The sequence below is a fragment of the Anguilla rostrata genome, chromosome 10 (assembly GCF_018555375.3).
Source record: "Anguilla rostrata isolate EN2019 chromosome 10, ASM1855537v3, whole genome shotgun sequence".
Classification (NCBI taxonomy): domain Eukaryota; kingdom Metazoa; phylum Chordata; class Actinopteri; order Anguilliformes; family Anguillidae; genus Anguilla; species Anguilla rostrata.
In genome coordinates, this window is record NC_057942.1 from 32,413,918 (window position 1) to 32,425,244 (window position 11,327).

Sequence of the window (11,327 nt, forward strand, 5' to 3'; positions counted from 1 at the left end):
ATGTTCTGTTTGGCTGGACTAGAGGGAGGTTTTGGTGGTTTGAAATATTCAACTAACTGATTCAGTGGTCATCGAGTGCAAGAAAACTTCATGGGGACCGAATGCATTGAAGATAGTGTCTTCTAGGTGGAGATTAATTCATTTAGTCTTATTAAGTGGTGAATGAAGGCACCTATCTCACCTGTTCAGCAAACTCCTGACATAGCTGTGTACACTAACAGTGTTCATTGGTTGGCTTGTCTTTTCAGGATGATTGGAAGGTGACTGGGCCATAACATCTGCACTAATGAGATTCAGAATGAATTTCTTCTGCAGCAATAGCAGAAAATAAAGTTTTTAAGTGAATCCGTGAATCCTTGCAGCGCTGAAACAGAGCCTGGATGCGCTGGGGTTAGCCACTGGAAGCTTGCGTCGCTGGTGGGAGCAGCTGAACGTAATAACCAGCCTGGATATCTCCCAGGCCTGCTTGTTTGTCTGAGTGAACTCTGAATGACTTGTGCCGTTGGGCAAGCTCACTGGCGTGTGCAATACGGTCGATAAAGGCGCACTTCGGAAATGTCCGGTTGCCTAATCTCTTGAGTGCGGGAAGTGTGAGGAGGCAGTGGCGAGGGGTTCCAGGAAAAGGTACTCATCCGGTCTCGTAATGAGAACCCAGAGGAGCAGCCTTTGCCCTTATCTACACTACGTGGCTAAAAGTATGTGGACACCTGATATCCAACATCTCGTCCAAAATTATGGGCATTAATATGACGTTGGTTCACCTGTTACTGCTATAACAACCTCCACTCTTCAGGTAAGGCCTAGATATTGTAGCATTGCTGCAGGAATTTGTTTCCATTCAACCAGAAGAGCATTAGTGAGGTCGGGCACTGATTGGGCGATTAGGCCTGGCTTGCCGTTGGCTTTCCAATTGACCCCAAAGGTGCTGGATGGGGTTGAGGTCAGGACTCTGTTCAGGCCAGTCAAGTTCTTCCACGCCGTTCTCGACAAAACCATTTCTATAAAGCCCTTGCTGTGTGCCTGGGGGCACTGCCATGCTGAAACAGGTAAGTGCCTTGCCAAAATTGTTGGGGAAGCCCAGAATCATCTAGAATGTCATTGTAGACTGTAGCACTACAATTTTCCTTTACTGGAACTAAGGGGCCTAGCCCAAACCATGAAACAGCCCCAGACCATTGAGTGTCAAGATACTTTTGGTCATATAGTGACAAACATCCATTCACTGGGATTTCAAATGTACTTTTTGATACCAAATTAATTAGAGGCAATATTATTTGAATATGCTCGTCTTTGCCATATCCGGTTTGAAACAAAGGGTTTCTCAGAGTTATACCAGTTATAAGGTACTGTATGTATTTACCTGTTACCCACGTCCTTTTGTTGTTTACACACAAAACGAATGTTCTGTGTAACTCTAGTAGAGTACCTTTTCATTTCTGGACTCACAGAAACCGGAGTTGAAAGATTTGCTGAACATCGCCCTAAGGCAATACATGTATCAAAACAGCAGTCTGCAGAAGCTTGTATTCAGTGAATACAGGCTTCTGCTTGATCTTAATAAACCTCGAAATGGAGTTTGTTTTTCTTTCCTGAAAAGACTGTTGGTCTCCAGACAGTTGACTACCGCACCCATGAGCCCTTGATAATGGGCATCTGCAACAGCATGACAGGGTGTGGTCTCTGTCAAATTCCACATTCAATGCCTCGCTTTTTCATCCGCATGTACTTTTTCTTTTGCTCTTCATTGTTTGTTTGTGTTCTAACCTTGGAAAAAAAAAGTACTGGTTCAGAGTCAATGTTAGAAGTCAAAACAACTGACTAAAGTCCCAAATATAGGATCTATTTGAGTTCAGGCTCTTGAGTACTCTTGTGTGTGTGTGTGTGTGTGTGTGTGTGTGTGTGCGTGTGTGTATGTGTGTGTGTGCGTGCGTGCACACATGTGTGCATATATTATGGACAGTTCCAGGCAGACAGTTTGACAGATACAACGGCGTTAATAACCTGCTGTTGTACTTTGCAATAACTGAATGTCTGACTCACAACCCTTAAATAATAATTTCTACATCAGCTCAAGTCAAGAGGGTAAGGGAGAGCTCGGTTAGCTTTGCAGGAATCTGATCGGACCATGACAGCGGCCAGAGGGTGGAGGACGGAGCAATTACCCCTTATCAGTGGGTGCTTCACCAAGGGACTGCGCATCCTAATGATGAAAATGACAATAATTCACAGAGCCATGCCATCACAGGAAGTGTCTACGTCTTTTGGCTCCAGCCTTTGCGTGAACCGAGGCTTTCTGACATTACAGTCGAGTGGGCCAACTGTAGATTGGGACCCACTGGAGGATCATGGGAATTTAGATGGCTCATGAGAGTTAGCAAATTCCATTGGCATTTACAGCAGTTGCATAAAATATTTCACAGGTATTGATTTGAGTCAAATATTGTCAACTGTTTAAATACTCGTAATACACACTTTAGTGTTTTGTCGTGTTCAAAGCACCAGCTCCACATTTGAATGTTAGGCTCTGTTACAATACAGAGAGAGTCACAAGAAATGTACTTAACACGTACATTGTGAATTTGTTACGACAAATTTTTCATTTTTTGTTGAAAGTGCTCACTGAGCTGACCAAGAATATTCCCAACAAATTATTTTCCTAGGTTCCATTCTCAAAATCCCGGCTGTTATTTCAAGAGTGATTTCATTGACAGACTCTCTCATGCTTTCCTCTTAAATAAAAGAAACTACATAAATAAATGGTCGATTAAGGTTCAGAGCAACAAATGTAAGTAGTAGGAGAGGTCTGTTTGTCTGTTCAGTAGTAGTCCACATGTCTAATTGGCGTATAGAAAAAAATATGTCACGTGTTAGTTTCCTAGAAATGCAAGTGCTATCATGATCCTTGAATACTGGCAGTTACTTGTCATGTAAACAAGGAAAAATATTTCCACAACATTATGCAGGCTTCGGCAATTGCCAGCATGCAACATCAAGCGTATGAATTGATTTTATCTGTACAAATTGTTAGAAATTGTTTGACATACATACTTTCTTTGGCAGGTCACTGATAATCACCAGATAATCTGAACATGATTTGAAAGGTTTTGGGGAAAAAAAGAGCAACTGATAAATCACTCAGAGATAGCAATCGAGAACCAAAAATCAGTCATAGACCATTTCATGAAAGAAAACAATAAAGTAAATATATTCCATTAAAGGAAAAACGTGTGAAAGTATAATCTTTAAACCCCTCATGTGTAATAGAACATTATACCGAGATCACGTGTGATGCACTCACTTTAAATCTACCCAGTTTAAGGGCGACGCCAAACACCTTACACGTGTTGTCGAACCGAGTTTCGACAAAGGCTCCACGCCTTCCAACCCCTGCGTGGACTTGCTCGGCGCTGTGGGCGTGTGACTGGGTGTTCTAGTCTCGGAAACCTGTCCTCCTTTGTCTTTTTATCCTTTTTTCTGGCAGTCATTGCTTGGCAGGGAATGACGTCCCATGTGCCACCCTCTCAACGGCTATGAATCACGCTCGCCTACCATGCTTCTTTTTCCACTGGCGGCAGGCGCTTTCTCACACGGTTCTTGGAACTGGTTCAGAATGCGCTGCAGAATAATACGCGGAATGTGTCCAGGGGTACTTGAGGATAAACACAGTCCTGGTGGAGTGCATCACATAATATGCGTATTCGTTTGTCCATTTAATCTAAAAGTTTTTTTTTTTTCTCTTCCAGAAAATACGGTTTAATAGGTATGCGTAGTTCCTGCAAATGTATTGAGTGTTGATGTATTGTACTATTCACCAAAAAGACTAAAACATAATGCGGAACATTCACCTATTTATACGACAAGTTCAATTATTTGGTTCACTTAGTTAGCTGCATAATATTTGAAAAATGTAGAGGTCCTGATGTCTATGTTTACAATTATTTGGGGGTGGGGGTTTGCATTAAAGGTATTTCATTAGCATTAAACTGGTAAGAGATAGTTTCACATTTACACCAATATTCTACATTGCTGATTTATTACAGAACACATGGTGGTTCGCTTCACATGCTGCTTATGAGCACAATGTTGACAGCCGACAATGTTGTCAGATTAGGTAATTGAGGTGAAGTCATTGATTGTAATTGTCTAACTGCAAAATACCAGTGTACGAACCGACTCTACAGGTAAATAATTGCCAAACTGTGTAAAGGCTCCTGAGGCCTATTATGTTGATTATGTTTATTATTATGTTTATTGTGTTTGAGCACTTATAACTTTGTAGGCTGTACCACATCAACACTGATCAACACTGGCATTAGCATGTGTGCTTATTAGGGTGGTCACAGCGATTGACTGCCCTCTTTGGGTGATTTCAGAGTATTGCACGTAGTGTAAAATGAGTGAATATTGAGGTAGAGCGATACCCATGTCATTCCATCTTGTACTGCAATGTAATATCCACATGACTGCCTCTCTCTCTCGCTTTCACACACACACACACCTGTCTAAAATTGTGTCACCGTTCCAGTACTTTTACATTTAACAGAATATCTGTCACATGACATGACATATATAATGCCCTCAAAATAAACCTCACAAACATTGTTTTATTTCAGATCCAATATGCTGCAGCACAGAGTCAAAACAACAAAACATTTTACACTGTCCATCCTATTTATACACCACACTGCACACACACAAACACACACGCATTACCATTCACCTCATGTGGGGAAATTCCTTTGCCAGGCACCATGATGAGTTTTTGATCTTGTTTTATGAGGTGATGGAGGATTTTTCATTTTTCCTTTATCCATGTGTCACAGGCACATACATCCACTCATATTAATCAGCAGCATCGCTACCACAGAATGTACAGCATGTGACCTAACCAGGGAAACACATACAAGAAACACTAGATAGGTCATCATGTCTCCTTCACATAAGGACAGCTGGTATTCAAGCAAAACCAGCCTTTATGGATTAAAATACTTCTAAGGTCAAACCTGGCCAACTCTCTTCAGCCTTTGAGGGAAACATTTTTGTGTTGCTAATACTTTAACATCTGGCTGCTCGCATTGTGCAACAGAACTGGCTGCACTGAGACACAGCTCCCAAAAGCTGATGGTGTAAACAAACCCACCAAAAATTAGGGCAAAGCCCTCCCTCATCACCCCAGATAATTTGCGATCAGTGTTCTTGCAACAAGGCTGCAGTGCAACATCCAGATGGGATCTCATGGTTGCTGAAGTGTGTTACAAGATTCTTTGAGATTTATTAAAAGCAAAACTGTAATCGCATTTTTAATGTTCTGTACATTTGGTGTGGCTATAAAGCGTTGCTCCCTTAAGGAAAATAATTCTCTACATTACCACTATGTGGACACAACACAGGCAAAATTGCACCAAGAGTACCACTGGCAGAGTGGAAGACTCGCATTCAGAATCGCATAAATGAGTATAAGGCTAGGCAAATAAATCAAATAACTGCTAATCCATCTCCATTCACCATGTATAAAGATCATTATACTGTACATGGCCAATGACAGTAACACTGTTACCTTACTGGTGGTTCAAAGGGGGAAATGTTCTTTGTATTGTTCAAATAGGAATTAGCCAGGTGCTATTCAAGTGTAAGGGGCCCTAGGCAAAAACTTATTTGGGGGCCCCTTCAAAACATTGGAACTTTCTGATTCTTCTACTGTTAAAGGAAGGAGAGATGGTGGTGCCCTTGGCAAAAAGGCGGGGCACTGGGCACTATGCACTTGATCTGCCAGTGGGAGGGACAGCTCTCAATAAGCCTCAAACCATTTGTCTGAGTGGTTCCCCAGCTTCTAGCCTAAAGTAGATTATTTTATATCCGTCCATTTGATTCTTATTAAAAGCTTCATTGATTGACCACTAACGTATCTGCTCGTTGTTGGGGGCTTCAAGTCCTGAATTTTATGATACAATATCAATTAACTTAATTTTCTTTGCATTTCATAAAATAATTCAATTTCACAAGCCCCGTCTAGAAGGCTGCAGACGTACTCCACGTCACCTGACCTAACCAAGCATACATCACAAAAATCCGTCGATATAGCGTTCGATGATATTTGCAGTCAGCTGCGTGATAGCGCTACGTTACACTGCCAGCATTCCATAGCATTGCCGCGTCAAATGATTAACAAATGGTTAACGATTTAAATTTGAAATTAAGAATTCTATCTGAAAACGGACTTTTCCAAGGTAAGCAGGCAATTGTCAAAGCATCCCTAGTATAGAGGGTAGGCCAATTTTTGTGCAACGTTTAAAAAATGAAATAAAGATCAACATTTTAATATTTTCACGATGATAAATAGCCTAGATTTATAAACTTTATTTTAGTAGTATCTTTCATACAAGAAAGTAGGACAAAGAGATGGCCTAATAAATGAAACATAAAATGCCTGGTGGCCTAAAGAAACCCGCACGATATTGTAACGAAATAATCGAAAATTAGCTTCGGTGAAAAAAAAAAAAGTTTTGATCAACTGGAATGATGAAAGTGTATTATTTGAAAATATGTCTCAAGTCAGCTGTAAATGAGCCGGCTAACCCAATAGGAATAGTAGCTAACGTGAACAATTGAGCAATGTTGCGTGTCAATATCGCAGGAGAGGGCGTTTTGAAGTAGTTTGTGTTTAATAGGCTAGCAAACATAACATTGACAAGACAGGTCTGGCGCAAGGCCCAAGACATCTGAGTAGCCTACTATATAGCATCTGAGGTCCAGCCTAATCCAAATCCCAAAACCTCTGACCCTCAGTACAGTGCATGTAGTACACTACCCGGATCTGATATCCAGGCCAGCCCCAAAGTGTAAGCACTAAAGTAACTGGACACAGGGCAATAGAATGTCAGATCACCTATCTCACCTTACAGATTTGCCATTAAACCACTGTGTCACCTGTTTTTCAGGAAGAAAACCAGATAAAGCTTTAATACAATTCTGGGGGAGATAAACCTTGTCTGATAAACAAGGTTCAGAATTTTCAAACACAGCAGAAGAAAAGACACGTAGAGGATGTCAAAAATGAATGAGATGCCGCCAGCGTTTTTGGCCCCAGAATGGGTGTTGAGAGGCCAGAGGGATTACGGATATCCAGAGGGAATTCGTTTGCGAGCCCACCGTGTCATGGCTGAGACCCAGAAGTTGGTGGACCAGACCAACAAGGCTACAGAGCGCATGCAAGAGGACGTCAACAAGAAGCTTGGTAGCAAGCAATGCTACCGCTAGGAAATAATTTTCATATTAGTCCATAGATCTGAGGCAGTGACTCAGCGGTAAATATAAATACACTGCTGAGTCACTGAAAATGATATACAATCCTGACTTAGTCTTAGTCTGCAGGTAATTGCTCTGTCAAACATAAAATGTCTGTTCCTTGGGAATTTATCCAGTAGGTTAGTGGAATGGGCTATGCGTGTTAATACGGCACAATAGTCAATTCCAGTAAACGTCCAACCGTTCTCCCTCTCTACGTTCAGCTCAGAGGATCCAGGATGTCCGGATGTGGAGGGGGGAGCTCTACAGGAAGCTGGAGGAGATGGTGGAGGAGATCGAGGCGCTCCAGATGCTCGGGACCAGGCTGGAGAGGGCGATCGAGAGCTGCTCTGAGGCCCTGACGATCACGCTGCTGTGCTTGGCTGAAAGGTGACAGCACCCCCCAGTGTCACACATTAATAATGCAGATCTGCCTCCTCCCTCTGAATGGTCAGTTATCACCCGCTCTGGTCATCCACTTATCGATCAGCAGCTGCCATTATCAACAGGACACACTAACACAGCCTTTAATGGGTGTATAATTAAAATGAATTACAGGCTGAATCACTGATAACTACATACATGTTTGTAATAGGATGCATTTCATTTCTTCTTATGACTTGTTTGTGGTCAATTGGGCCAACCCTGCTGTTCTTTGATGGGATAATGCTTGATTCAAGCTATCAGCTAGTCTTCACTACATCGAGCTGACTTCATATGTACACTCATTCAACTGTTCTTTACACGAGACCAAGCAAGCCAGGCACTATTTATTTTTTTGGTTGTTTTTTTTTTTGCATTATTTTTTTCACTCTGGCGACCCTGTGGAGAGACTAGCCTGTGTGTGTCCGCAGGCAAAAATATGTGGGGGCATCGCCTGACAGGGTAGAGAGTGAACTGATGAAGGAAAGAGAGCTCATCGAGAGAGTGATCTCACTGCTACACTGCACACTGAAACAGACCAATGAGCAGACCAGGTGAATCAAGCTTTTCTTTTGGTGGTGGTGGGGGGATGGGATGTTAATACAATAATAATGAAGTACTCACCTGGATTCAGTCAACACTTTTCTTTAATTCTGGTGTTTTCTCTTTCTTCACAAACATATTTTGGTTAGTCAGTTTTGGTGATTGTAGAAACTGTGTTTAAAACTTGCAACTTGCATTTAATTGTCAGGAAAAGTTGCTTGAATTTTTCTCCATGTCTGTGAATGCCCCTCTAGGCTCAATCGTTCTGCAACGTACTTCCTGGAGAGGGACCTACAGGACAACTTCCAGGCTGAGCAGATTGATAGTTTCTGCTGTATCCTCACCAAACCACCCCCTAATGTGGTCTATGCAGAGGAGCCTGACCTCACTACTCCTGGGTAAAGAGGGAGAATAGGTGGCCTAATACAGTGTGACAAAGTGTCAATCACCTGGAAGAATTGAGTTTGTTAACCAAGAATTACAAAGCATTTGAAATATTTCTGCTAAAGAACACATAGGAATTCACACTTTTCATTCCATCTTGAGTTCTCTGGGTGAGGTAACAGCAGGTAAATAAAAAGACTTCACAAAAACAAGAGCTTGTGTGAGTGTGGGTAATGAAGTTCATTAAGTATTCAGATTATTTCATCACGCTCTACACAACTGAGCTATTTTCACATCATTTCCAGGACTTTAAATGAAGGGACTATTGTCTGTACACTAAATCCCCCATAGACACTCATGTTAGGAGAACATATGGTACTGAATCTATGTACTTTTTAAACGATTTAAAGCTGGGAGACGAATCCTGTTAAGGCACGTTTCAGTGTATGGATGGGCCCCACTGTCTTAAGAGGCTTTATGTCATGTGTTTCACAGCAGAGCGCATGTTTATCTCTACCCTCTTGAATCAATAGCAGAGATTTCAGTAATTAGCATGACAGACTGGGCGTTCTGGATTAGGAGAAAAAGTTGAAAAGGCATTGCAACAAGAAAAAAATAATAAAGATTTATTTATTTGAATTATATATTTTCAGCGTGAGCTCAGAAGATTGGAACACTATCACCAACATGAAGGTGTCTAAGCTGGAGCAGCAGAGGAGGAACTCGATATCCCTGAGGGCCCAGGCGCAGAGCACGCTGGAGCGGACGGCCACGGACTTGCGCCGGCAGCACCAGGCCACAGGGGGCGCCATAGAGGAAAATACCCAAGACAATAGGAAGGCCAAAGAAGAGATGGAAGAAAGCCTAGCCAAAGTACGCGGAAAGAGGCTCTCAGATGTTAGGGGAGGAAATGCGGGCTCATCCACCTTAAAAACTAGTTTTCCAATAAGTGAAGAATCCTGTTTATGCGTCTGCAAACTGTGGACAGGAATACCTGCAGGGTGACACATATTTATCGATAAGTACTGCCCAGTGAGGAAAGGCTGTGCTTCCATGCCTCATTTCTCTACACTGACTCCCTTGGCCAATCAGGCACCCAATCTGCTTGTGCCACCTGCTTATGCTGTGTTGTTGTCCTGTGCAGTAACTGGTGAATTGCTGCTAAAAGCAACATCTGCTTGGCAGATTTTGCACCAGTGGGATGGGCTGCTTTAAGGTTTTTTTAAGTTCCAAAACCGAGATTAACGGTTGACTTTTGCAGATGGGGATGCTCACTTGCAGGAAAATGTGTACAAATGTATACAAATATGGTTAGACCTACAGTATAGGTGTGTTATTATTGTATCACAAGCATACACCACTGCCATATTTGCATTGTGTTCATTAATATTTACATGTGTTTTTGTGCCGGAACACATTTTCCCCAAGACATCTGTACATGGTTATTTGAGTTATTACCCTGACCAACCTTCTGATTACTAATAATATCTAATGATATTTCTTGGTCTTTTGCAGGTGCTGGCAGATACTGAAAGCGTGGACAACAACATGGCATCTCTTGGAGAGAGCATAGAGGCCAAGCAGGGGCAACTGAGCGTTGCGCAGGTGCAGCTGGCTGCGCGCAGTCAGAGGCCCGGGATAGAGCAGTGCCAGGACGCTGCGCAGGTCCAGCTGCTAGCGATGGTCCAGGAGCTGTCTGCTTACATCAGCGGGTAAGGAGAACGCAGAGCTTTATCCATTTCTCCTAACCCTCTTCCACTCACTGTCACACTTTGTGTGTACAGTGAGAAATTACATAACAGGCATTTATCTAGAGTGACTGACACAACTTTTACATAGCATTTACATTGCAGGATTACAGCTGGATATATATACTGAAGTACAGTGCCCTCCATAATATGCGACCATGTACTAAACATGACTAATTCATTTTACGTAACATTAATGCGTCCCAAACATTATGGTGCCCTGAAATAGGGGGGTTGTATGAATGGAAAGTGCTGGTGAAACCAAAATGTGTAAAAATACTCTTTAATAACAGTTGGTATTTGAGAACCTGCACTTTAGCCACATGTGAATTGTTTGATTGCAAATCTAAAATTGTGGAGTACAGAGCTAAACTAAGAAAAAATATGACTTTATCCCAAACGTATGTAGGTCACCGTATGTGTTTGATTATGTCTTTCTCACTGTTATTACAACACTTTGGACCCCGCCTCCCCCCCATCCACAGGCTAAGTGAGAGCCTCTCTCTGGTGGAAGTAGAGCTTCGATCCCTGAACAGAAGCCAGGTGTTCCTGGAGGAGCAGATCCAGATCAGGGCAAACGCCCTTAAGAACAACGAGGCGACCTACGGACTGCTACAGCAGAAAGCCAACTGTCACAGTTTCTAAAGAGGACCATGAGAGGATGCGGACATTTGTGTTAGCAAATGATTGTTAATGGAAGGATATAGCCGATTACTTAACGCCTGATTCTGAATGTAAATTTTCTGTTTTTTATATCACGTCAGGTTTGTTTAACTGGATCTAAATTTGTGTCCCAGAGATCTATGAAACCAGTGGGACTGATTATATTATTTTTTTTAAATGACTGTGATTTTGAATTGTAGAAATAAATATATTTTCAATTTTTGCCTTTTGTGATGAATAGACCTATGACAATGTAGGCATTTATAATGCGTGACTTTTCGT

At 42.0% G+C, this 11,327-nt stretch overlaps 1 protein-coding gene across 2 annotated transcripts; it reads left to right on the forward strand.

Moving 5' to 3' along the window:
* The first annotated feature begins 590 nt into the window (after nucleotides 1-590).
* LOC135233226 (tektin-1-like) lies at nucleotides 591-11,222 on the forward strand. Of its 2 annotated transcripts, XM_064296554.1 has the most exons (8): nucleotides 591-793; nucleotides 6,939-7,234; nucleotides 7,509-7,674; nucleotides 8,139-8,261; nucleotides 8,505-8,648; nucleotides 9,288-9,507; nucleotides 10,150-10,346; nucleotides 10,868-11,222. In XM_064296554.1, exons 2-8 carry the CDS (start codon nucleotides 7,045-7,047, stop codon nucleotides 11,025-11,027), a joined length of 1,200 nt encoding a protein of 399 aa, XP_064152624.1. In that variant the 5' UTR covers nucleotides 591-793; nucleotides 6,939-7,044; the 3' UTR covers nucleotides 11,028-11,222. The 2 variants fall into 2 exon arrangements, with proteins under 2 accessions (XP_064152624.1, XP_064152625.1); XM_064296555.1 differs by lacking the exon at nucleotides 591-793 and having other exon boundaries at nucleotides 6,718-7,234.
* Nucleotides 11,223-11,327: the final 105 nt, after the last annotated feature.